Genomic DNA, 27,501 nt, shown 5'->3' on the forward strand with positions numbered 1-27,501 from the left:
GCCACAGACCACTGTTAGATGGACAATGTTAGGTACTTTTATGAAACTCTTTGTGCTCTTCCTCTGCTGGTCTACAGACTCTGTCTCTGTGTGTTTGTGTCCTTCTCAGAGGAGACGTACCAGCAGATGGCTCGGGAGACTCTGGAGGAGCTGGACTGGTGTCTGGACCAGCTGGAGACCATTCAGACCCACCGCTCTGTCAGCGAGATGGCCTCCAACAAGGTGCCCACTTTGTCCACACACACACACAAACTCACACTCACTCACACTCACTCCTTCTACTTTGCTGTTGAGTCGATATGGCGCCGGGCTTCTTGATGTTTCATGATTCATGAGAATATTTCACCATGTCATGAAAGGTCATGAACAGGCTGCAGCTGCGACACAGCTGTGACACAGTGGACAAAATACAGCAACATCTGCTAACTTCCTGTTAAAGCTTCCACTCCTTAGTGAATAGAAGCAATGCACAAGGTGAAAATGTAATTTTCCAGATCTGGAAAAGTCTTGGAAACTGAAATATACCCCAAAAGTTTTGGAAAAGTCATGTAATTGTCCACACGAACACAGGTATTTTTGAAACCGAAGTTTTGTTAAATAAAATTCTGCGTCTACACGAGCCGTGTAATTAAAATAGTTCATACATATGCAACTGTAAAGCCTCCTTCGCTGCTTGTCCAGGCTCCTCTGTGCAGTAGATGAGCAACTGCATATGACAACCAAATACAGCTGACAGCGTGCTAATAAACAACACCAACTTTGTCACGTCCATTTTAGCTCGATAACATTAACTCTGGTTATTACACGGCTCTTGAATTCTGCTCTGGTCGATCGCTGCTTTCTACAGTCTGTTATTTCTGAATAATGACCGTCGTCAAGTATAACAGACCGTTGCTAGGGACGCCGCTCTGATCAGCGCAGCACAGAAAAGAGAAACTATGCAGGATATTGACCTTATGTTTCATTTTTACCGTCATTAAACAGCTTCAGACTAATTGTGATGTTAAATAAATGACTTATAACTTGTTACAGGGAGAGTGGAGGTTCCATACATCCTGATGGACGGGCACTAGTTACATCAGCACGCGCGCAGCTCTGAAGTTAACAATGGAAATAGTCATGGGTGTCATATCCACACGCAACCGCTGAGACCCAACTCGGCCGAAAACTTCACCCTGGACTCCGGTTTCAAAAGACCACGGTTTCACTGTTGCAAAAGCATGGTTGCTTGTGGACAGAACAGCTGGAACACATGTTCACGGTTGCAAAATAACCCGGGCTTGTGTGGACAAAGCCTTAGTAATAACAGCCTATATGTGGTTGATTTAAAATTGATCTGATCAGTCAGCCACCGTTCTCGTCAGGTCACGTCAGCTTTCTTTCATATTTAATAGAGGGAGGAGTCGGACAATACCTGACAGTAATATTCTCAGCTGTCAGGTATTGTCCCACCCCTTGCTGTAAAGGGTGAAGGCCAAATATAATAGATACAAGGCTGAAAATCACAGCACATGTCTGTTCTGATGATACAAGTCAGCGGTGTAAAACTCAAGCATGTGAGAACCTCCTTTTATATTCAGTAGAGGGTGGGATAATAACTGAAAGTACAACTTTCAAGATGCTGTTTTATTCCTATATTTCACGCATACATTGACAGTTTAGGGGTCATGTACTGTGTAGTCATGGAAATGTGTTGGCTAAAATGTGTATGAACCCTGAAAGCAGCTCCACTGAGGAAAATTATTAAAGTGAGGTGAAACAATAATCCTACAGGAGTCATGTGTCTATAACTCACTTTGTCCAAATACTTTTAACAACAATGCTATAAGGATGTGAAAAAAAACGTTCAGCCTCCTCTCTCTTTTTGATCCAAACACATTCTCACATAATAAAGTGGCTAATTAGCTGTGGTGGTGATCATGTGCAGCTCGTCCTGCTGTGTATTGGGGTCAGTTTGCAGAGGGCTGCTGTACTGTACTGTATGTACACGATGGCCTCGGTTTATTTGTAATCCTGTGGTAGTAATTGTACTGCTTAAATAATTAATGCGGCCTGACTGCTGCACTGCATACAGTATGTGGTCAACCAGCGCCTCTGTGGCATTTGGTAAAAAACTAATGTTTACGAAACATTTATTGGGTTGTTGTTGCAGTGGCTGAGCGTTTTGTGTGCAATAACTGCAGGGGCTGGCAGCGAGGAGGATGTGGTGGACTTTGATGCATTTCATCTGCATCTATGTGTATGTGTGTGTGCTGTGTGTGTGTGCATGGGTTGGCTTCTTAAGTATGCATGCATTTGTATTTGAGGAGACACAGGGACAGAGAGAGAAAGAGAAAGAGAAAGAGAGAGTAAGGAGAGGGAGGCTGACGGTCTGTGGGTGGGGAGGGCATGAGAGGGAGACGGGGAGAGAGGAAGAGGAGGGGGAGACGGGTCCTGATGCTGATGTCTCTGCTGTAACCTTGGTTGCTATCGAGCAGCAGCAGGGTCTGCCCTTCCCTTTTAGTCATTGGTTTGCCACGCTGACCACAAGCCATGTGGTTCGGGGAACGACCAATCACAGGGAGGCGATGCTCCTTTAATAGAGCTGCTCAGCCTTAAAGAGACACTCACCCACCGTCATCATCATCATCACCACCACCACCACCACCACCACCACCATCATCATCATCATCATCAATACACCTTGTTGGTTTTATTCCAGAAATCCCTCCCGTGTTGCACTTCGCTATTAATTAATGGTTTTTGTGGTGTAATTAATGGTTTATGATGACACGAGGGAAGGATAAAGAGGAGAGTGCTTAGAGGACACTGTGTGTGTTTGTGTGTGTTTATGTGCGTGTGTGTGTGTGTTTATAGGCTGTCTAGCTATACGTGTGCACATGCGGCGTGCACGCGCGCAGGAGTCTCGCGGGTAAAAAAAAAGAAAAGACAAACAGTCTGTGAATATGAATCTGTTGCCGTCTTTTGAGCAGAAACCCTGCGCACCGCGCCAACAACACGGAGACACACACATGACTGTTCCCACTCAGTCTCACACACACACACACACACACACACACACACACACACACACACACACACACACACACACACACACACACACACACACACACACACACACACACACATATTTGCGACAGACGTACATGCTGTCTCGTCGGCGCATGCGCACTCCGCGGCGCAAAGCCAAAGCAAAGCAAAGCGCCCGACACACACAGACACACAACAACAACACACACTGGCACGCACGCACGCAAGCAACGCGACGCACACGCACGCACGCACGCAGCCCTGATTAGCTTGCGAGAGCCGCCGCCGCCGCCGTCTTCGTCTTCAGCATCCAGGGAAATGGCGCAAGAGGCAGCAGAAGCAGAGCAGCAGCGGCGGAGGATCGACGGCAGCCGACAGCGGCGGGATTATTAACTTTATTAACCTCCGGCAGCAGCTGCAGCATCGGACATGGAGGAGTGACACGGAGCAGAGAGGAGGAGGAGGAGGAGGAGGAGGGACCGGGCTACAGAGGAAGGAAGGAAGGAAGGAAGGAGGGAGGGAGGAGTGACTGACTGACTGACTGTCTGTCTGTGGGCTCTCTGTGTCGGTGCGAGACGGGGCTGATGATGATGATGCTGCTCTGGTAGGAGTCGGACTGTGACCGACCGACTGGGCCTGAGTGGGTCCGGACCGCGGGGGGAGGGGCGGTCGACGCAGGGAGAGAGGGAGCGTGTTTTTCCAGACCACCACCACCAAAACCAAAACCACCACCACTACAGCTCTGGTGTGATTCCTCCAGCCCTGACCGTCTGTCTGCTACAACAGGCCTGCCTGCTGCTGCATCCCTCTCTCTTTCTCATCCTCTCCATCCTTGTTTTTCTCTTGCTATCATCATCTGCCCCCCCCCCCCTCCCTCCTCTCCTCTCCTCTCCTTCCTCCTTCCTTCCCTTCCTCTCCCCACTCCCCCACCACCACCACCACCACCACCACCTCCTCCTCCTCTCTCTCTTTCCCTTTTCCTGATGTTCCTTCTGTCATCCAAGCTCCCTTCTTTACCTCCTCCATCATCATCATCATCATCATCATCATCAGATACTCCTGTCATCCCTCCACTCCTCCGCCGTCACCGCCACCGTCCTCTCACCTCCGTCGTCTGAATTTTTTATTAACTGTTTGTCAAGCAGCTCAGCTTCCCCACAACATCATTTCCTCTCCGTTTACATCTCTCTCTCCCTCTCTCATAACCCACTCCTCCTCTCCTCTTCTCTCCCCCTCCGTCGACTTCTTCTCTCTGTGCCCTTCAGACGGTCCCTCGCTCCCTCCCTCCCTCCCTCTCCCCCCTCCTCTCCTCTGTTTCCCCTCCATCTTCCCCTCTCTCTCTCTCTCTTTTTTCTCGGCTCCCACACTCTCCCACCTCTCTCTTACCCTAACCCTGCAGTGACTACTGTAGATTTGGGTCAGTCTGCTGCTCAGCTAAATGGGATGAGATGTAGTCGCCACAGCAGCAGCGGCAGCCGGATCCAGGGGGGCTGCTCCTGGTCTGGGGGGGGGGGGACGGGGGAGACGGGGGAGACGGACCCTCATCTTTTTGGAGACCACCAACCAACCAACCAACCAACCAACCACCAACCACACTGAGGCTGGAGGCTGCGGACTCTAGTCTGGACTGACCGGCTGGGTGGGTGGGCTTGGCGTTGGGTTGGGGTGCTGCATGTAGGCAAGGACGGTCTGCACCAGCAGCCCCTTACCCTCCTCCTCCCCTTCCTCCCCCTGTGTTCCTTTGCCCCCCGCCCCCCGCCGCCGCTTCTCGGAGGGGGGGGCAGCCGTCACTCTGGAGTGTCCCGGCTTGACCGGCTGCGGCCTCTCCTCCTCCCCACACGCCCGGACGACGCCCTCCTCATGCCACTGGGGGGGCAGCACCTGCAGCGCCCCCTCCCCCGCCCCGCTCCACCACTACCACCGCCGCGCCTCCTGCCTGTGCCACCGGCCCACCAAACCGCCGCCCGCCGCCGCCATCACCCTCGACAACATGGGTGTAGTGGAGGCCATTGACCCGGCGTCCCCGTCCCCGTCCCCCTGCCCCTCGCCCGTACCGGGGGGCTACAGGCTGCCCCGCTCCTCCAGCTACAGCCCCCTGCAGGGGAGGGCGGGGGCAGAGCTGGACCTCGGTGTCGGTGCGGCCGCCGGAGGGGTTCTGGAGGGGGGTGGGACGGCGGCGGAGCGCAGGACGCCCTTAGTGGACCTGTTCTGTGAGACCTGCTCCAGGCCCTGGCTCATCGGCTGGTGGGACCAGGTAGGACCCCCGAGTTCACAGAGAGAGAGGGGGGTTAGGGGGAGACGAGGCCTGACAGGGGCAGATACCGTGGACTCCTGAAGTTTTGTGCATGAATTAACAACTCATCTCTCTCCTGACTCCATGTTGTTATCTTCTTCAGTCCATGTGTGTGATGTTATGTGTTCATTGGGGGGGTGGGCGGGGGGGTCCTCCATGATGTAACATGGGGGACTAGTTCATTACATTATTACGAATACGAATTGAATACGAATTACTTTATTAAAGCAGAAGTAAGCGGAATATTTGTGTTAATATAAGTCTTGAATAGTTATATCTTCCGACAGCAATCACTTATATAGAGTGTTTGGTCTGAAACACGGGTCTGTCAGTCACTCTGCTCTGCTCTGAGCCGAGGAGAAAACTTTCCTTGTATCCTACAACCTTTATCCAATGAGGAGAGAGAACGGCATAAAGGGGCGGTCCTCTCTGTGTGTGCAGCCAAAGGATGCGCGTGAATGTGGTGACGTAGGGACGAGGGCGGGGACTGCTAACTCCATTGGCTGACAAGAAGTTAGCCAAAACGACCGGATCGCTTACTTCTGCTTTAAGTCCATGTGTGTGATGTTATGTGTTCATTGGGGGCAGGGGAGTCCTCCATGATGCAACATGGGGGACTAGTTCATTACATTATTACGAATACGAATACGAATTACTTTATTAATCCCTAAAGGGAAATTCATTTGTCTGTCAGCTGCAGAAGAATTGAAAGGTCTGATGGCTGTGTGGGTATAAAAGATCTTCTGTGTCGCTCTGTCCTGCAAAAAAACAAAAAGAGAAAGGACATTACTGACTGTGTGTGGTGGTGACTGGAGGTTTTGTGTGTCTGACGGTGGCTTTGTAAGAAACTGTAAGTCAGTGTGTGTGTACCTGTTCATTCATTTATACATGGACCCACTGAAGGGGAGCAGTGATAAAGGCTCAGAGTTTATTAACTCTGCTCTGCTTATTGTTTCTATATTGCAGCAGCGCTGTAAACAAAAAGACAATATCAAAGTCGTCCTTCCTTCCTTACATACCTTGTTTACATAGCAACCTGTCTTTTTTTGAGAATACAACGAGCTGCTTTAAAAACCTAAAAAAAAAAAAAAGAGCTTTGGGACTCAGGGATAAGCCGTCCAGTTGTCTTCACTGCAGGTACATTGCAGTGTCACATAATGTCCGTTTCCATCCTCCACACCTGCGTCCCACATCCCCCTCTCTCCCTCTCTCCCTCTCTCCCTCTCCTGTTACCCTGAGGCTGGCCTCAATACAGACTTAAGGAAGCCAAGCGTGCTGCCAGTGAAGGACAATGCTTATTGTCTCAGGACTGAGGACATGTTTCCTTTTGTTCCATTTTTTTGTGCAGTCATTCTGCATCCACAGAAACCTATGAAATTAGAAACTGGGGGAAGTTTTCTTTGACATGTCAGCTTCGTATCTGATGTGGTTTCCTGCCAGTGCCACTGTGTCACCGGGACAAATTGTTGCGTTTGTCTTTACTGTTTCATGAGATGACATTGGGAACATTAGAAGTGTGAACGATTTGAGTTTTAATGCACAAGTAGGAATCAGGGAAAGGTCACATTTTGCACATGTGCATTTGTATTTGCGTGGCTCAGACAGGTGGAGAGGATGAAGCCCTTGTGGGTCCCCGACATGCACAGGTGTATGATTGTATGTGTGTGTGTGTGTGTGTGTGTCTCTACGGCCATGTGTGTGCAGAGTTTGCATGTTTGCCTCATTAGTCAGTGTCAGAGGAAGAGTGCTGTTTGTCCTGGCACTCGGACTGGCACTGTGGAAGTGTTGGTTGGCAGCTATGACTCAGCGTTACAGCATTAGGGAAGGAAGGAACCAGAGAGAGAGAGGGAGAGAGAGGAGGAGGTTTGGGCCAAGCCTGCTGCTTAAGTGTGCCACTGGGCTTGACTAGCTTTCCCAGCCTCTGATGATGACTGATCCTGCCTGACTGCCTCCACAGTTACCTATTTGCTTGGCTTAGCGTCTAGCGAGCGAGCGAGCGGCCGGCTGGATGGATGGGATGGGTGGAAAAAGAGAGAAAACTACAGGGAAGAGAGTGAGGGACGGTGGGAATGGGTGAAGAGCATGTGAAAGAGGAGGAGGAGGAGGATTTTGGGGGCTGGAGGGGCAGTAGTCAAGAGTGTTGTTTACCTCGAGGGGGAGGGAGGGAGGGAGGAGCAGATATAAGCAACAGAGAGACGTGGAGAGGGAGGCGGCGGCGGCGGCGGAGGGGAGGAGGGTTGACCTTGGTAAAGGTCAGAGACACCTGCCTACTCCCTCAGATTGTCACCCAAGCAGCCAGCCAGCCACCGCTCGCTCTCTCCGCACTCACACACACACACACACACACACACATCAAGCTGAAGGACTGACTGTGAGGAGGCAGTTGCCACGGCAACCGCTCCGGTTGCCATGGAGATTGTTATGTGTGAAAGATCAGTCAGTAGGACACAGACTAAGAGAGAGGGGGGTCTCTCTCTCTCTCTCTCTTGTCCGAATCACATTGTACCTTCACGTGACTTACCGAGACGGGGGTAAAACCGCCGAGCCTCCGAAACGACGAACGATAGAAAGAAATAAAATAAAAAAATAAATAAAGATAAAATGTGAAAGAAGGTTCAGGAACAGTGTTTTTTCTGTCTGCGGGGATAATGTATTCACTTAATCACATTTGTGTCTGTACTGCACGGACTGGCAGACGAGCTGTTCTTGATTGCCACGGTAGATGTATGGAGAACAATATCGGCATATCGCTGCAGCATATCAATACACAGCAACCAAAATACAAGCACACACACTGAATTGGGGGGGGGGTATTGAACAGTATGTTCTCATCTGAGAGAAAAAAGGAAAAAAAAAAGGCATGATTCATAATTGATTTTCTCACCCTTTACTGAATCGAGCCCGAATGAGGGTGATGATTTATTTTCTCATATCTGAATCATAGGGATGTTTTTCTTGTGAAGTGCAGCGTTAACAAACTGCACGTCTTCACATTTAACTTCTGCATATACAGTATGTCCATAACCGTTTTGCTTGCAGCTTCTGTCCAAGGTGCTCACTTTGTGTCTCTTGTCTGTCCCCTCCTCAGTTCAAGAGGATGTTGAACAGGGAGCTGTCACATTTGTCAGAGATGAGTCGCTCAGGGAACCAGGTGTCAGAATACATCTCCACTACCTTTCTAGGTAAATCACACCTTTGCCTCTATATCAAGTCCCTTATTGCTCTGACCCTCCGTAAGTCTCCCATCCTGCCTGACCTTCAAACTGTTCTGTCCTCCTTCCAGATAAGCAGAACGAGGTGGAGATCCCGTCCCCGACCTTGAGGGAGAGGGAGAAGCCCATGTGTCACATCAGCGGTGTGAAGAAGCTCACGCACAGTTCCAGCCTTTCCAACTCCACCATGCCTCGCTTCGGCGTGAAGACCGAACACGAGGACTCATTAGCCAGGGTAAAACGGACGGAAAAGCAGCCCACCAGATCACACACATAACAAAGACACACTGAAGATCCCTTCTCTACATATTATTATATGTAATTTCCACAAGCTAAAACATCACATATAACACATCCATTTGACAGGTGATCCATTTTAAAGCTGCATCATGGGAAAATGTTTTGCTAAACTGGAAGAAACAGGCAGCAACTACAACACATAACAATGTCAAGCAGCCATAAACTGTTGTTGAAGGATATTTGTGCTCATGTGCCGTCTTGTTTCCTGTTGGGTCGTCCATCAGGAGCTGAACGACTTGAACAAGTGGGGCCTTAATATCTTTCGTGTGGCAGAGTTCTCCAATAACCGACCCCTCAGCTGCATAATGTTTGCCATCTTCCAGGTGAGAGCGACAGATCTTACAGTGGCCTGTGACATGTAGATTGACTTAAAGGGATAGTTCAACATTGCCATAACCCTGTAGTCTTAGCAGTAGGTTCATTACCTTTAATTGTTGGTGCAAGCTATTTTTAGAACGGCGGAGCAGAGCCGCGAGCTGCTCAGAGCTACGCCACGGAGGCTCATGGGATTTCTTGGTTTCCCTCATCAAACTCATCAAATACACAATCCAACAACTCCAAAACGCTCTCGTTGACAAGTTGTGACCTGCACATTCACCACGCTATGAGATAATAACAGAACGTTACGAGACAGAGTTGTTTTCGAGGCAAATTCATGCAAAACCGCTGATGCGTGTTCCCGTCTCGGGCAGTTTTTCAGCAGGTAGCCTCTGCATTTGCCTCGAAAACAACTCGTAACGTTCTGTTATTATCTCACGAGAGCTTTTTTGAGTTGTTGGATTGAGTATTTGATGAGTTTGATGAGGGAAACCAAGAAATCCCATGAGCCTCCGTAGCGTAGCTCTGAGCAGCTCGCGGCTCTGCTCCGCTGTTCTAAAAATAGCTTGCACCGACAATTAAAGGTAACAAACCTACTGCTATGACTATAGGGATTATGGCAATGGGCCAATTTGCCAAAATGTTGAACTATCCCTTTAAATCTGTGACCATCAACCCTGTGCTGCAGGAAAGAGATCTACTGAAGACCTTTCGGATCCCTCTGGACACATTTGTCACCTATGTGATGACCCTGGAGGACCACTACCATGCCAACGTGGCCTATCACAACAGCCTCCACGCTGCAGATGTCACTCAGTCTACTCATGTACTGCTCTCCACACCAGCTCTAGATGTGAGTACCATGGCTGGTTTACCACTGATAAAGACTTAAAGAGGAACTATGCAGGATTTGTAGCTTAATCATGCTACATTTTTACCTTTGGAGTAATTGTCATGGTTTAATAAATCGCTTAACTTGTTGCAGGGAAAATGGATGCTCCTTGCCCGGTGTCCTAGCTCACGTCTCTGCGGCACTGCAACACTAACACGCCCTGTAACCCATAATCTCATTTATGACAGATTAAACTACACAAATATACACATTATAACATTGTATATGATATATAACGTTATCTACCGCTCTATTGATTGATTTCTGGCCAGATTCGTTGTAAACAAATGCACATGGCCAGGAGGAGGGTTAGAAAAACAGCGGAAAAGCGACCAGACATAGTTCCTCTTTACGAGTCAACACAAACAACAAATGTGTTAATAACTTCACTTTCATGGACCAAAGAAGACAGTTGCCAAAGTCCAAACCAGTTACACTGATTGTTTTTCGTCTCCCTCCCACAGGCTGTGTTCACTGATCTAGAGATTCTAGCAGCGCTATTTGCCGCCGCCATCCACGATGTGGATCATCCAGGAGTGTCCAACCAATTCCTCATAAACACTAGTGAGTTGAATGAGAGAAAGACACACACAGACACATGAAGTCATAAAAACACAGGGTGGGAAAACAACAGATGACCTGACCAGATTTTAGAAAGGGAATGAGACAGCTGAGCTAAGATACACTATATACTGTATACTGCACTAGATATCCTATGTAAAAAGTAGACGTGGCTTTTATATGAGAACTATAGTTAGTTACCTTTATTTAAACTTGCCTCATTTACAGTGCAGACAAGCAGGGTAAATATACGTACAAAACAGATAAGAAAATAAAATACAAATCAATGTGTACACTGTAAAATACAAAAAGCAGACAGGAAATTAGTGACTGATGATTTAAAATGACTGAAGGGGACAAGTGAACTTAGCTTTAAGGTTGTCTGAAGATTGTTCCAGGTACAGTATATGGGGCATAAGCAGAGAAGGCAGACCTCTCCAGCTCAGTGTGCATTTTGTTTTTTTGTTTTTTTAAATGCAGCCATTTGCTCAAGCAGGTGTTATAAGTGTTTGTGGACGGAGCAAGTAAAGAAGATGGGGAGCTTGCTAGTGAGAACAACATGTGGGAATGGTATTTGAGCTAGGGAGGTCCACCCTACAGTATAAACTATACAGGGTGCAGTGATGTGTGGAATCGGCAGCACCAGTGATAAATCTTAGGGTGGAATGAGAAATGGCATCTAGAGGTTTAAGAGTAGAAGCAGAGACATGCATGTATATGATGTCACCATAATCTAATACAGACATAAAGACAGCCTCGACAAATGTCTTTCTACATGGCACTGGAAAGTGTCATGTCATGTCATTTTTAACCATGTGTTTTTAGGATTATCAAAATGGGCGTTAAATGTAAGTTTATCATCGATCCAAATACCAAGATATTTCTACACGGAGACTCTTTCAATATGGGAACCATGTACAGTATAGTGGAGATGAAGATTATTGCATGTATTGCAATAATGCATTTGAACAAACAACATCCATTTAGTGTTGAACTATGTTGACCTGGCATTTCACATCTCACACATAGAAACACCCTGGCGATGATGTGTGTTTGTCCTCAGACTCGGAGTTAGCCCTGATGTATAACGATGAGTCTGTGCTGGAGAACCACCACCTCGCGGTGGGCTTCAAGCTGCTCCACGAGGACAACTGTGACATCTTCCAGAACCTCAGCAAGAGGCAGCGACAGAGTCTGAGGAAACTTGTCATTGATATGGTGAGTGTCATCATCAGCACGCTGCGTTCTGTATCATGATGACGAGCACCTCCACTTCTCATCATCTGGGTCCTGTAGCTCTTCTCCCACCAGATCCTGTTTATTGTCTCTAATGCCCCTGTGTGCTCTCTCTCTCTTCTGTCTAGGTTTTGGCAACAGATATGTCAAAACACATGAGTTTGCTGGCAGATCTCAAGACTATGGTGGAAACCAAGAAGGTGACGAGTTCTGGAGTACTGCTGCTGGACCACTACACTGATCGGATACAGGTGAGATGTCACCTTCAAGTTATTTCCAAATAGGGATGGGAATTGAGAACCGGCTCCAATTGGTTCAATCCATTGACATCATTTGCCTTTATGCTCAACGATTCCCTTATTGATGCCGTGCCCGTCAAAACAATGACGTCCAGTTTTACATTTGTTTTAACATTTTCACTTTCATTCATTTTAGCACGTTGTAGGCTACTGTAAGTCTCTTCTCAAGCAGTTATCTATCTTGTTCAGTACTCAGAGACTCATAATAACTCCTAACCTTTTCCACACAGAAAATCCACAGGAATCGATAAAGAATCGGATCGATAAGCAGAATCGATAATGGCATTGATATCAATAAAATCTTATGAATTCCCATCCCGATTTCCAATGATATTCAATCATTAGTTTTCCCATTTAGCAGATGTTCTTCTTCACTTCTTGTAGGAGAAGGGACATACGATCAGAAACCAAATCTCAGCTGGTGGTTTATTTATGCTTCTCTGTCAAAGTGTGGCCCCTCTGCACAGTGTGTGGCTTGTTTATGGGGGATAAGACCTTGTTGTAATTTATATGTCCTTCCTGAAGATGTCATGACATGACAGTGACTAGTGAGTTTGTTATTGTACGTTTTATATCATGTCGTTTCCGTCGTATGTACGTCTTTACTGTGGCTCCCTTGAAAATGCGTTGTAATCTTCAATGAGATTCACCTGGTTAAATAAAAGTTAAAATAATAATAAACATCTGTCAACAGCATGGTTCAGGCTGAATAAAGGTTTAAGAGTTTATTTTATTTATTTATTTAAGTGTGTTTCAGTAGCTGGGGAATTATAAGAGGCTGAACAAGACAGAATCTGATTTAACCCACTGTTACAAATCTTTAAGATCTAGTTTACTGGCTCAGCAGGATATGAATGTATTTAGCTGTTTCAAGGTTTTGACAACGAGGAAAGAGAAAGTTTTGGATGGGGTACAAGTTTGTGGCAGGAAAGCGCTTTTCTGCATTGAGTTGGAGGATTTATTTGTTGGACTTTTTTTGTCCCCTGGAGCCCCAGAGATGTTTTTTGACCTGGTTGAATCTCTATGTCTGGACGATTTAGAGACACTTTTAGGTCTCATCCACAAATACAAGAACTGAACTTCTATAAACAGATCCACAGAAATAAAGGAAACGAGAACATGTTAAGTGGAAATTTGAGTCCTGATTGACTGAGCTCAAGTTTTTCCACTGATAATTATGATTCAAGAGTTGTGGAGAATGATGCAAGGAAGAACTGCTCTTGAGTTTTGGAATGACAACATGATTTGAAGCCGGACAGTGGTTGCGATGTTTAAAGGTCAAAGGTTAAGCATCTCGATGCAGCCAAAGGAGAGAGAAGTTAAGCCAGAGTCATTGCTGTAATGAGTCCTCAGTGAATCCCTACTATGTTTTATTATGCACCAAAAAGAAACGCAAATTTCCTTTTTTGTTTTTTGCTTTTTGCATATGATAAATTCGTATTTCCATTACATTGTTGCGTGTAAACGTGCGCGTGTTTTTTTGCAGGTGCTGAGGAACATGGTGCACTGTGCTGACCTGAGCAATCCCACGAAGCCGCTGGCGGTGTATCGCCAGTGGACGGAGCGAATCATGGAGGAGTTCTTCAGGCAGGGAGACAAGGAGAGGGAGCGAGGGATGGAGATCAGTCCCATGTGCGATAAACACACCGCGTCTGTGGAGAAGAGTCAGGTAGGTGATCAGCACTGAACTATAATACAACTAGACTGGGTGGAAAATTTCCAGTAAATTTCCGGTAAATTTCCAGAAACTTTCCATGGGAAGTTAAGCTGGAGAATTTTGGAAATATTCCAAATTTAAGGGAATTAACTGGAAATTGGGCGTAACTTAAACAAACTGTATCATGTAAATATTTTGTTTTGTCATAAGCAGACATCCATGCAAAGTAATACAATTAAAAAACATGACATTTCAACAGATTTATTTGTGAGTAGAACTTCTATCTGCTATCAAGTTTTAATGAACAATCAATTATTTTACTGAACAACAAAAACTTGAATGTTGAGTAAAATATTACCCCCCCCCCACCATCCCCCACCCAAAAAGTAAAATGACCCCCAAAAGTGTTGCCTCCAGGGTACAAGAAATCATCTATGATAGATATTCAAGTGTACTCGTATTAAATCTGGTTGTTTTAGCCAAGATTATGCTACAATATATTTTGCCCAACTATATTTAAGGTCCCTGTTAAGGGCCAACCTTCAATTTTGTAAATTTCAGATTCATTCCCGTTTATTCCCATATATTTCTGTTGATTCCCATGGAAGGTTTCCAACTTTTGCAACCCTAAATACAACACACATGCACGGATACGATCCTGTCGCAGCATGATGACTGTGAATGCGGTGGGGATGAGTACAGTGCAGCTGTCGTCTCTGATCGCGGCGGGCGTCCTTGTGCATTTTTAATGCTGATTTGCAGGAAGTGAAATGACACCACTGTGCTCGTCGATACGATGTTAATCATCCTCTTCCTCTCTCTCTCTCTCTCTCTGCGCAGGTGGGCTTTATCGACTACATCGTCCACCCGCTGTGGGAGACGTGGGGGGACCTGGTGCACCCGGACGCCCAGGACATTTTGGACACTCTGGAGGACAACAGGGACTGGTACCAGAGCACAATCCCCCAGAGCCCCTCGCCGCCGCCGGTGAGCCAAGACAAGGAGCTGAACGCCTGCATGGACAAGTTTCAGTTTGAGCTCACTCTGGAAGACAGCTCTCAGACGGATCAGGGAGACGAGGACGAGGACAAACCCACGCCGAACCACGTGGCGCAGGACTGCAGTCAGGGGGAGGAGGAGGAAGAGGAGGAGGAGGAGGAGGAGGAGGAGGGGAAAAAGGAGGAGGAGGAGGAAGACATAATGGCAGAGGAGGAAAATGAGGACATAATAGAGGAGGAGGAGGACGAGGTGGCGATGGAGGAGGAGGTGGAGGAGGAGCAGGAGGAGGAGCTAAAGGCTCAGCTGGAGGTGAGATCGGAAAAGGAGAGACTTTCTGACACAAGTCCTGTAGAGGAAGAGGAGGATTCTTCTTCACAAGCCGAAGATACATGAGTTCTGCTTCTGTATCTCCCTCCTCACTTGCACACATTATCTTGTTCATCCTTTCAATGGCCAAACCAAGAACAAATAATAAGACTGCAATGACAATAACAGACCTTTAAATATATTTTTCAAAAAGGGAATAAATTAAAAAATCGCTTAAAGAGGAGTTAATTACACAGCAACTGTAGATTTGGAGCGGCGACGACGAGTCCTTCGACCGATTTTCACGATGAACTTTAGACGGAGAGGGATTAAGAAGAGCAGGGACGACGGGGCAACTGGAGACAGCGTAGCACTCTGGGACTGGGATGCACACACACAAACACACAGGAAGTGACACACCAACACACACACAGGAGGGCAGGAGTCAGTCATGAAGAACACACAGATACAAATGTGTGTAATTGTACCCACACACACACACACACACACACACACACACACACACACACACTTGACTGTATGTTTGTATGTGTGCATTTACATGAGGGACATTGATCAGTGATGAATCTCTTTGGAAAAAGCCATCTCTTAATGGAGTATTAACTAGTGTTCAGTCAGTATTAGTAATTCATGTTCGTTAGAAACTCAACAGAAACTGTTCTCCTCAGAAAAGCTACAGTCGACGAGTGACTTTTTTTTTTTTTCCATTTCTGTCGGAAAAGAAAAATAAGAAAAAAAAAATCCACAGAGTTGGAGGAGGAAGAGGAGCAGGAGGAGGAGACGAGCGGAAAGGAAATAAATCGGAAGAAAAAGGAAGGAAGATGCTGCGACGAAAGGGGCCGTCGGGTCCCAAAAACCCCCTTTTCCCTTTACGAGGAGAGTGCTACTGGTGCAAGATGGCTCTGTGCCTTTCTGAAACACCAGCTTCCTGAACGGAGCTGTCGTGAAGCAATGCATTGTGGGACAGGAGTGTCTTGATTTTGTTAATCATTTTTGATTGTCTCTTGTTAAAGATCTCTCTTTACTGTTCATGGTATTGTGGTGTGTTATCTCACACGTACGGTTTTCTGTGGTGATATGTTTTAAGCTGTAAGTCTTCCTTTTGTTGCTCTTCTGGTAATATAATAACTCAGATCTCTAGATGCAGAGCAATCACTACTACCACCACCACCACAACCACCAGTGGACTCTTTCCAGCTTATGGTTTTTTCTTATTAGAATGATTTTTTAAAACTTTCTGAGAATAAGCCATGTGATGCTTTGATGCATAAGTTTTGCCTATTTTCTATTTGACGGTTGCTAAATATGTTGAGGGGGATACAGAATTATTTCATCAGCAGAACAAACGTCTCACTCGTCGCCATCTCATGCCCACTTGCACTGTGTGTGTGTGTGTTTTTTTTACGTCTCCTCATACTCTCAACAGTTCTCACCAAAGTTAAAGGACGAGAAACTTCAGTGGGTGAAGTGATTCGAAGGAACAGACGAGACTTAGAAAAATCAGGGAGGCAGAATGTCAGGGGAAAGAAAGCAGCGTGACTCGGCCAAAAGGAGGCGTGGCGGTCCCTAATCATCCTTGTTATGTTTGATGCTTTTTTGCCTTAATGTCAGATGCAGGATAACAAACCTGCCGGTATGTAGATTTATAATAAGATATATAATAGATATCCTAGTATATTTATATCACGTCTGTATGCTTATTTCTGTGAGTATCAGTGTGTCTATACACAATGTATCCAGCATTGCATTCGGAGGGGAAAGGGAAAACATTGCTGCCAATTAGTCGTTATGTTGTTTCTGTGTTTGGACCAACATAAAGAATGTGTTTTGTTGTTTTTGTTTTTTTTCTTTTAATGAGGACAGTGAAGCGACTATCTCATAGGCACCTGGCTGTAGGCAGGAACCGAGCAATCGGAGTGAGGATTTTGCAGTTCTATGAGATTGATTGAGGACGTCCTTTGTTCTGAATCTGACCAGATATTGATTTGCTGACATGATGGAGTGAGTGTGTGTGTTTGTGTTTGTGTGCGTTGTGTGGTCATCCGTAAGGGAGATAAAGGATACAGGATGCTAAAGATGCTGTCATGTGTGTGTCATCGTTCGCTCACTGGCATCGCCACATCTTGTCGAATGGTGTTTTTTGTTTTGTTTTGTTTTGTTTTGTTTGGGAAGGGGCGGGGAGGATCCGATCAGCACAGCTTAAATTGGTCACAGTTTGTTTAGGTGTTTGTGTTTCACAGGGTCTAAAAAAAAAGAAAAAAAAAAGAAGAATAATATAAAAGAACATGAGTGTGGTTCTTTTGAAGGTAAGCACAAGTTTCTGCAGGTCAGTAACTGAGCTTATCTGGAGACACTGCAGCTCGGTGCAGCAGAAGCCTGTGTGTTTGACCTGCTCTGTCGCAGGATGGAGCAGAGCTGCGGGGCCACCACACAGGCTTTCATCTGGTGGAATGGGAATCCAGGATTTATTATTATCGCAGTTACTTAAAAATAAAAAATAAAAGATTCCCATATGCATCGGCCTTTTACTTTCAAGATGTTGCTTTGTTTTTGTGGCTTCTTGTTCTGTCATAAGCTATAAAAACATTAATATTTAATTGCCATACAAACACGATACTGTAGCAATTGTTTCTTATTAAGAAAATTATTCAATTGATTGATTGCTGCCATTCTTTTTAAATGATGAAAAGAAAACCATGGGAAGTGTTTTCTTTGAACAGTTTGTGTACAGTTTATTTTTATATCATTCTGGTGGATGGTCTGGAAAAACGAATCACGTGTTGATGATATAGCTATAAGCATTACCACTCATGTATATAATGTAATATTGGATTGTAAATTAAAAATTTATCCAAGTCATAATGATTGACGAATAACCACTTGGGGTTGTTAAGTGAACCGCTGAAGCACTGCAGGCCACATCCACACCTTTTCATTCTCTGATTATATTTTTCGCTCACTCGTACTAAAGTTCTTTCACTTTTTTTCTTTCTTTTTCTTTTTCTTTTTAAATTGTGCACATTTATTATTATTATTCTGGTTATTATTATTATTATTATTATTATTATTATTATTATTATTATTATTAAAATCAAAATATATTTGTACCAGCACTTTATTTCGTCAGGTTTTGAGGCAGACAGTGTGTTTCAGGTAGTGTACAGTCTTTGCTGGTGGTTTGGTCATTGGCAGTCACTTGTTGATTAGATCCCATGGGACCAAATCACGAAACCGTCATTGTGCAGTAGTCAATGTTAACCCCTTTCTAGAGGCATAATCCAACAAACTAGTCATTCTCTATTAAATGTCCATGTGAGATTGAACTTATTTGACTGATAGTCAAATGTAGGGTGATGTAGTCACATAGGATGTGGCACGTTCAAAGAAAAATAAATGTGTCCTTATCTAACCTGGCCATTTCTAGTACTATCACCACCTCTGTTTCTTAGTAACTTTAATCACTAGCCTGATAGCCTCAATGTCTGTCCCATGGTGGCCTAACTAGCTGGTTCCCATCGGGGTTGCTGTCAGGTTACTTTGTCGCTGACTGACTCCCTCTGAGAATAAATCTCTGGGCTGTAATTCATGTGTTTGTTCACAAATAAGAAAGATTATTCAAGGGAAAAAATAACATGAAATGATTGTAATATTTGTAAATGATCTTGCTGTAATGTGTAAAATGTGTCCAAGTTATTTTTTATTATATTATTTTTATGAAAGTTTTTCCTCTTGACAGAGCTGAGGTGTCATTTTGTGAATAAATGCATTTAATAAGCAAACATCTATATATAAAACAATACTATAGTATATCAGTATATTTTTCTTTTATTTCACTGTTCAGTACTGTAAAGTGTGTTAAAAATACAAATAAAGTAAGATTTTTATATTAAATGCGACATCATTGTCACGTTTCCTGTTATTACTTGCTTTGTTTCCATGAATACAATTCATCCATTAGTCCTGTGACTGGCGGTGCAATGTAGGCTTTCCCTAATTGACAGCACGATTCCTATTATGAACTGGATATTGCAGGCAACACCCTTTGGTCCTTTGTGGGCTTTGTAAATCTCAGCTGGCTTCTATCTTTAATGGTGTGTTGTGTACAGGGACCATTATTTAGCACACTCTTTGGTCCTGTATGTTTTTGTCCACATGCACCACCATGTTTTAATAGTACTGATAAAAAAAATGCATGACTTTATGAAAGAAATGTCCACAGGACAAGGGCTATTATTAAAAACATTTAGACCACTTTAGAGATAAAGTAGTGCACATACAGTAAGTGTTTTTGTTCTTGTCCATCATAAAGTACTGTTATTTAACAACCTCATACAGATGTGAAAATTACCCTCAGCAAAAGAATAGGAGTCCTGAAACATGAACTGCCCACCACAGGACTCTGACCTCAATGGCCTCAATCCATCTCATCACATGAGAAGACTAAAGCACTTGTGTATACTGTAATGTTTACTGATAATGAAATAAATTCATCATGGCATTATTTTTTGACGGCAACCTCGCTTCCCCTGAGTTTTGCACAGTACTAAACGTTGGAATGGTTATAGACAGTTTCTTTAAAATATAAACTCGGGCAGTTTATTCGCTGTCTTTTTTTTATGTGATCACATTAAATAACCTAGTGTGTATAACAACGAACACAGCGTCTCCTTGTCTGACTGCTCTGACATGAGATGGCTGCATCCTCCTCACCTACACCCAGAATCCTCTCCTTCAGACAGGTGCCACTGCGCTCCGCCAATCACAAACGCCGAACTCGCCGTTGTCCAATCAGAGCGAAACAAAGCACCCAATGGGGCGGGGCCTCACGCATGCGCGTTGTTGCCACAGGAACTAGGCGGTGGTGAATGATTAGCATAGACAGCACTTAGCTTGTTCTCCGGGGAAGAAAAACCTCCGTCTCCGTCCGCCGTGTTACTTCTGTTTGCTCCAGGTATTGTTGTTTTACTGTAACAACATATGTGTTGTCGTTATTTTTGCTTTGGCGTATGTTTGTGGTTTTAATGTAGCTAAAGATGTGTCGTAAAGTTAGCATTCATTCGTTAGCTCAGTGCTAGCTAACGCGAAGTCATCGCTTTTTTTATCGTAACAGAGCTACCAATACTGATATTTGGTGCTGCATTATAACTAATGTACCTTTATGAGACCCAATACAGCTTCTCGACGTGTGATTTTTCTTATAACTAACGTTATAGGTATAATGTACATGATTTAGAGACAGTTCCATTGCGTAACGTAACAATTTGGTGCTGCATTTTAAGTAATGTGCCTTATGAGACCTAGAACAGCTAATCGACATGTGTTTTTTCCCTATAATTATGGGTATAAATGTACTTGATTTACAGGCAGTTGAAGCTCCGCTGTGGAGGAGCACCATCAGTAGCTATGTCCTGTCAGTACCTCCTCCACCTCCTCCTTCCCCTCCTCCTCCTCCTGCTGCTGAGTGAGGGAGGCTCTGCGGTGGAAGTGCAACGACCCCGCGGTGTACCCTTATCAAGTAAGCCTTTTACAGTTCATGAGTAACTTACATCTGTGTGTACTGAATGATGTCAGGATAGCTTTGTTCAGGTCGTATTGTACTTCATAGTACACTGCTCATCTGTGGTGCAAGTACTGTGTTTCAAAAATGGAAGAAAAAAAAAAACTAGGAAGGTCCCACTTACTTTAGACGTCCAAGATGGACAAGTGCGTGTCAAATGTTTGTAGCCAGTAATGTGCCCACTTTACAATGACATGATGTAATCCGGTGTCAAGTGGTGTAACGGGTATTTTTTCATACAAATCTGACTTTATACAGGAAAATGTGGAATATATGTACCGGTAATTCACTTTTGCAATGCAGCACTATGTTTCTTGACAAATTTAACACAATCTGTCAAATTTGAGGAATGGCTCAGTTTGTGTACAGGTTGTGTTCATTTCTTCTTAATTCAGAAGTCAGCTGAGCCCAAACTTTGCAACGGTTCATTATCAGCTCTCCGATTGCAGCCATAACGTTCCTCCATTTAATCTCCTTGACAGAACGGCAGTTCTATGAAGAGGGAAAGCCATTTACCTGCCTTGATAACTCCCGCACCATTCCCTTCGACAGAGTGAACGATGACTACTGTGACTGCCAGGATGGCTCTGATGAGCCTGGTGCGTATATCCTGCAACATGGACACTCCTGTACTACAGCTCACTGAATTAAAGAAACAAATGTACAGGAACTCTACTCAGTAAACACATTTGTTCGCAGGCACTGCTGCGTGTCCCAACGGCAGCTTCCACTGCACCAACGCAGGTTTCCGACCAGGCTTCATCCCCTCCTCCCGCATTAATGACGGAATCTGTGGTATGAATCTTACACTTTGCCGACTGAGTCTTTCCTGGTGTTGTTCAGTTGTTAGGATTTTGTGTAACGTTTGTGTTTCCTCTCAGACTGCTGTGACACAACAGACGAGTACAACAGCGGTGCTGCCTGTCAGAACACCTGCAGGTGGGAAGGGTTTTTCATTATATCTGTAATAAACTATGTTTTTTAGAGGCTAATCATGCACTACACATTACATTTACAGAAAATTGAGGAATTATTATTATTATTTTATTCATCATATGTGATTTTCAGGGAGATGGGACGTAAAGAGAGGGAGAGTCTGCAGAAGATGGCGGAGATCGCAAAGGAGGGATTCCTGCTGAAACAACAACTTATACAGGAGGCCAAGAGGGGCCTGGAGGATAAGAAGGTGTGAATGACAAGAAAACCTTTTGTTTTTATTATAATAATCAATATCCAGAGCTCTAAAACACAGAATATCACAACATTAAATGTCCCTTTATGCAGATAGTATGAAGACATATAAAGCAGTTCAGCTTTTTGAGCACAGTCTACTATCTATACTCTACTAACTCGCAAAGAGTGACCTGAATTCTCCTCCTTAACAAGAAGTCAAATTTAGAGTAATGCTCGGTGAGCAGTTAATCTGTTCTGTTGTTTGTTAATTGTGCTACACTACTTTCTATGTTGTTTTATTTTCATCTGTTAGTTGTTCTTTTCTGCAGCATCTATTAAAGGGATAGATCATTTACATTTTCATTGTTGACTTTGTCTCAACAGGCCAAACTTGTAGATGTTCAGTCCAGTAAGAAGGATCTGGAAGACAAGGTGGAGGCGCTGAGAACCATAAAGGAGACTGCAGAGCAGCCAGAGAAAGAAGCTAAAGAGCGCCACCTGAAGGCTTGGGAAGGTAAATGAAGATGTGGCAGTACATCACCATCTACTGTTTGAACTTAACATCACACAGCAAATTATGATGTCTGTTAGCATTTTTTCCAATTAGACTTTGTTGCATGCAGTAGGATTACTTGGGGGAATGATAACTCGGCATAAAGCAGAATTACATTTTCGTTTCAGACCAAAAAGCTCTGGTCCGTATGGAGAAGGACAAGGCCAAGATGGCTGAGGTGTTCCTTGAGCTGGATGATGATGGTGATGGCTTGTGAGTATCAGAACCTACTGGAAAAATTGGCGCTCAAACTGTTTGGACATTTACGTTGTTGTGAAACTAACCAGAACCAGCAGCAAGAGTAAAAACACATAAAGTAGTACAGAGAAGAAATGGAGAATATGTTAATCTGGCACTATATTTATTTCACCTTGTTGATCTGTACTGTATGTTATTTTCCAAGAATTCAAAATGCTGTCCCATGGCAGATTTTGAATAATATAGAGATCACTTACGGTACTGCTTTTTCTGAACAGAAATTATCTGAGAATACATTATGGGTCTTTAAGATTATATATCAATACCTTTCTTACCCACACTGGCAGCTACCTGTAACGTATTGGATGATGTACCTTTTTTCGCAGCGTGTCTGTGACTGAGCTTCTGTCCCACTCTGAGCTCGATGCAGATTCAGACGGTTCCTTCACTGAAGCAGAAGCTCAGGTAAATACTTATTTTTATATCAATATTCAGCTGATGTACAGTGTTGGAAATTATAAAACAGTAGGTAACACTTTATAATAAGGACACACTATTAAGCATTAGTTAAGCTTTAGATACTGAATTCATCATTTATAGCACATGAATACTCATTAGTTTGTAGTTTAAAAATACAGTTAGTGCTTATCAATGATGTGTTTATAAACTACATACTAATGAGTATTATTGCATTATAAATGAATAATTCAGTATTTATTAATGCCTAACTAATGCTTAATAGTGTGTACTTATTATAAAGTGTTACCAAACACTTAAAGATGCTCAACGTACATCTAAATGTGAGTGTTGTCTTTGCTCTGTGAAGGAAATGTTGGGCGGAGTGGACAAAGTGGACACAGCAACGTTCGAAGCTGTCTGGAGTAACATCAAAGAAAAATACATATCAGAGGTAACGACCTGTTAATTTGATTAGAAAAGTCCGAGTGGAAAAGCCTCTGCTCCTCTAACGCGTCACTCTCCTGGCATCAGGTCACCGCAGACACCCCAGCACCGGCGGAGACTCCACAGGAGGAGCCCGTCTCCGACAACGACTCGGAGCAGTATCCTGAAGACGACATCCCAGAGGACGAGGAGGAGGAGGACGAAGAGGACGAGGACGACGAGCAAGAAGATGGAGATTATAAGGTAAATACTCACAGACTCTCTCCGTCAGGTTCGTACTGGATGACTCTTAGCTTTATTTTAGCAAGTCATTCTCATCGGTGTTATATGATACGCAGGCGCCTCCTCCGACGCCGAGTCAGGAAAAGAGCAACGACGACGACGAGGGGACGATGCCGCCCTACGACCAAGAAACGCAGAACCTCATTGATGGTAAGAGTGTTCATGAAACTGGGTGACTCATCCAGTCCTCGGTTATGAGTAAGTGAGTCATGTTGTAAAATACCAGGGGAAAGAAAACACAGATGTGACTTCATGCCTGTTCTTTAATTATTAACACGCTACCCTTAAACTCATCTCTCATCCTAGTGGGATAAATAAAGATTTATCAGGAGAACAAAGTGATTAATCTGACAGCTGTGTTGCTTTTATATGACACACGTCTATGTCTTGTTTTAGTTATGCATTGATTTTAATTCTGGAAATCTGATTCCCAGCTGCTCAGAAGGCGAGGGACGAGTTTGATGAGGCTGAGAGAGCTCTGCGGGAAGTGGATGACCAAATCAGGTGAGTAGCGCTTTGCCAATGGTGCAGTCATCATTACTGCAGTCTGACTTTACGCAGCAACCATGGAGGGTTTTGTTGCACAGTCAGTGTGTCATTATTAATTGAGGTTACATGTCAGATTTGCTTTTGCTTTGCAGGAACCTCGATAAGGAGATTTCCTTTGACTTTGGACCCAGTGCTGAGTTTGGTTATCTCTACAGCCAGTGTTATGAGCTATCAACCAGCGAGTATGTACACACTTGTCATTTATTTATTACAATTTGGTATAAATTTCCATTTAGAAAGGTCTAAATCAACTTTTGTTTTCCTTCCAGGTATATATATAGGCTCTGTCCATTTAACAGAGTATCCCAGAAACCTAAGTACGGAGGATCTGAGACTAATCTAGGGTAAGTGAAAGTCTGTGTTTGTGTCTGTTTGCAGTTTGTATGAAACATGTGACTTTATGTGACTTTATTTTCAAAGGATAACCCCTTGAGATCTGCCATCTCTTTTTCGAGTGGGTCCTTATAAACAACAAAAATACAAAACAAGAGTTCAGTCATCAATAGAACAGGTTCATAATAGAAAGTGAACACAAAACATAATACAATATAGAGACACCGACGGCCATTCACACACTCAAAATAAAACAAATACATAAAATATTTAAATAAAATAATTACACCTCGCTATCAGAAGAACCCTCTGCAGTATTACATATACGATGGGCCTGTATACACATAAGCACACATACACAACAGAGTACTTATACATGCATACATCAGAAACAAGAGCAGGATGTGTGCAGGTGAGTAAACAGTGAGGATTTAAAGAGATGAAAAGAGGATATAGACCTAATTGAGCAAAGGAGATTATTCCAGTCCGCTGGGTTGACGTGTCCTGTTTTTTGTTTTTTTCATCATTTTTTTAGAACATGGGGGAAATGGGCCGGTCCAGAGGACAATGTCTACTCTCTGATGAAGTATGAACATGGAACAGGATGCTGGCAAGGCCCCAACAGGTCCACCACGGTGAGTCTCGCTCTCCTCGGCTCCTCAGCTCCTCACCTGACGTTTCACTTCCTTATTTGATTAAGAGTTAAATACTTAACCGTCGTCCCTCAGGTGAAGTTAACGTGTGGGAAGGAGACGGTGGTGACGTCTACCTCAGAGCCCAGTCGCTGTGAGTACCTGATGGAGTTCACGAGCCCGGCCATCTGCCAGGAGCCGCCGAGCCTCGACTCGATGCTTCATGGCCACGAAGAGCTCTAAGCCCACTGGATCGGTGAGTAACTTTTGTATGTGTGTGTGTGTGTCAGTGTGGCCAAATCTCTGGTAATCTACCTCTGCAGACAGCACAATGACACCTCTATGACAAAGTTGCACCATATTGTGTGCTGCACAAAAGTTTCTACAGGACTTCAGTATCCATCCCCTGTAGGATCTCAAATGGATCCAGTGAGGAGAAGTTAGAGGAGCCAAGTTTTTGACTGCCCTCAAATCAGTGACAGCCAGAGCAGAATGCATGATGTGAAGGTTTTTAGTCTTTCTGCATCTGTTGTTTTGCGAAGAAAAAGTCCCCTTGAGCGGTTACAGCTTCACTTTTAGAAGAAGAGCAGGACAGCAGCAAGAGCAAGGTAAAGGCAACTTCATTTGAGTTCATTGTAGTTGTTAAGAGGATTAAGAATTTCACAATGCACACAAGGGTGAGTCAAATCTGAACCGTGGCGTGTTGTGGCACATGGTGTTGTTCAGATAAAGTAACTGCGATGCCCTCTTTTTGTGTTACTGCTGCAGCCAGGTTTGTATCCATCCCTCACAGCTGACATTTTGTTTCTAAGCCCGTTCAGCATTTTCCTCTGGTTACAGATAACGCAATAACTTGCAATATATTACATATAAGAAAAACGGCTTGTCTTGTTATGACAGTTATCCTGACTATAGGCAGTGATATATATTTCCTGTGCTGCTCGGCCCTGATGCTGTACAGCAGGAGCTGACATCGATTGCAGCTTCCTTTTTGAAATAAATGACTCGGTAAACATTTTTAGATGGATTTGATGTTTTAAATCTCTTCTGCTGATTTGGTTTGCAGGAGTGATGGTGAAATTGCAGACAGGCTATTGAACAAAAATGATGTTTATCATAATGATAGTGTGGATTACTTTCAGTCTGCCCTAGAAAGTGGGGAAATGAGAGGGTTTGAGTTCAGCGTTTAACTGCTGACTCCAAAATAACACAAATGTGGACCCATCACCGGTGTGAATGCTTATTCCTCAGAAACTAAACCTACAGGGATTAATCACAGCCAAATAGTTCTTGCCCTCTAACAACTGGGAAGCTGTAACTTAAGTAAACAAGCCAGTGAAATGAAGGTGTATGGTTTCTCTTTTGCAGGTTGTTCCCGAGGGACCACGCAGTCACTGCAGCAACATGACGTTGCCATGCTGAGAGCAGCACCACCTTGGTGTCGCTTAACAATTGAGAAGAAATTATGGAAATTCCAATTAGTACTGTTGTTCACACTTCAAACTTCCACCTCCACCTGTCGTGTCGACTCTCTGACTTGTGTCAAATGTAGCGTCATTCCATTGTTTTGAAATAAAGGTCTTTTTATCATATTTCAAACATTGTGACTATTTTTAATTCCATTACATCATTGACCTTTTTGTTATAACTAACCCTCCCTTCAAACCGTCGGCTTCCAGATGCATCATATACCGCTTTTACATAACTAACTTTATACTGTACCAACAAGTCTCATAAGATTATCAAAAAAAAAAACAATCCAATCCTTATTATTTCACTGGCAAATCAAATTCCAACACAACATCATCACATCTTATATGTTTGTTCATAATGTTCAGAAATACTTTTTGACAGTCAATGAAAATCAAGTCAGTCATATTTGTAACTTTTATTTTTTTCTGGCATGTAAAGTACAAATAATTAAACAATTCCATGAAAAAGTCTTCAAGCGTCTTCAGCTGAAATCCCAGTAATAAATATCCTAGACTAAACTGAAAGGTTTTTTTCTCTTTGTTAAATTTTGACATTGTTCATTTGGTCATGTTTGGAAGTATGAGATTTTGTATTTCTTCCACTGATATTGGTGTCAGCAGAACTGTTTTGATCATTTTCACCTTTGATTTGTTCTACCATTCCAGGAAAATGTAAGAAAAACATCACTAAGTTACTGCGTCCCCTCTTCTAAATAAATAGACAC

At 44.0% G+C, this 27,501-nt stretch overlaps 2 protein-coding genes across 3 annotated transcripts in view; both read left to right on the forward strand.

Annotated features, from left to right (window-relative positions):
• The window catches only part of pde4a (phosphodiesterase 4A, cAMP-specific), a 46,185-nt gene extending 28,818 nt beyond the window's left edge, over positions 1 to 17,367 (forward strand). The window contains exons 6-15 of one of the 2 annotated variants that reach the window (XM_085783734.1): positions 110 to 222; positions 8,412 to 8,505; positions 8,607 to 8,770; positions 9,060 to 9,158; positions 9,842 to 10,006; positions 10,510 to 10,609; positions 11,670 to 11,824; positions 11,971 to 12,093; positions 13,628 to 13,810; positions 14,639 to 17,365. In XM_085783734.1, the coding sequence (XP_085639860.1) occupies positions 110 to 222; positions 8,412 to 8,505; positions 8,607 to 8,770; positions 9,060 to 9,158; positions 9,842 to 10,006; positions 10,510 to 10,609; positions 11,670 to 11,824; positions 11,971 to 12,093; positions 13,628 to 13,810; positions 14,639 to 15,190 (1,748 nt within the window). In that variant the 3' untranslated portion in view covers positions 15,191 to 17,365. Of the gene's footprint in view, positions 1 to 109; positions 223 to 8,411; positions 8,506 to 8,606; positions 8,771 to 9,059; positions 9,159 to 9,841; positions 10,007 to 10,509; positions 10,610 to 11,669; positions 11,825 to 11,970; positions 12,094 to 13,627; positions 13,811 to 14,638 lie in introns of both variants that reach the window. The other variant, XM_085783735.1, reaches the window with a different exon arrangement.
• A 2,573-nt stretch (positions 17,368 to 19,940) lies between these two features.
• Positions 19,941 to 26,903, forward strand: prkcsh (PRKCSH beta subunit of glucosidase II). The gene is made up of 18 exons (XM_085783736.1): positions 19,941 to 20,075; positions 20,488 to 20,639; positions 21,164 to 21,280; positions 21,381 to 21,476; positions 21,563 to 21,620; positions 21,750 to 21,867; positions 22,239 to 22,368; positions 22,536 to 22,620; positions 22,992 to 23,070; positions 23,432 to 23,515; positions 23,596 to 23,751; positions 23,847 to 23,940; positions 24,225 to 24,294; positions 24,432 to 24,521; positions 24,609 to 24,683; positions 25,208 to 25,307; positions 25,401 to 25,560; positions 26,673 to 26,903. Exons 2-17 carry the CDS (start codon positions 20,528 to 20,530, stop codon positions 25,545 to 25,547), a joined length of 1,611 nt encoding a protein of 536 aa, XP_085639862.1. The 5' UTR covers positions 19,941 to 20,075; positions 20,488 to 20,527; the 3' UTR covers positions 25,548 to 25,560; positions 26,673 to 26,903.
• The last annotated feature ends 598 nt before the right edge of the window (positions 26,904 to 27,501 follow it).

The sequence above is a fragment of the Trachurus japonicus genome, chromosome 8, assembly GCF_045865225.1.
Source record: "Trachurus japonicus isolate A0001 chromosome 8, Traja_1.0".
Taxonomy (NCBI): Eukaryota; Metazoa; Chordata; class Actinopteri; order Carangiformes; family Carangidae; genus Trachurus; species Trachurus japonicus.

Bases quoted from the DNA above. Each gene is read 5' to 3' on its own strand.
- prkcsh (XM_085783736.1), top strand. From the start codon at position 20,528: ATGTCCTGTCAGTACCTCCTCCACCTCCTCCTTCCCCTCCTCCTCCTC. The intron at 22,621-22,991 runs GTGAGTATCAGA...CTTTTTTCGCAG, and splicing joins GATGATGATGGTGATGGCTT to CGTGTCTGTGACTGAGCTTC. The intron at 25,308-25,400 runs GTGAGTCTCGCT...GTCGTCCCTCAG, and splicing joins GCCCCAACAGGTCCACCACG to GTGAAGTTAACGTGTGGGAA.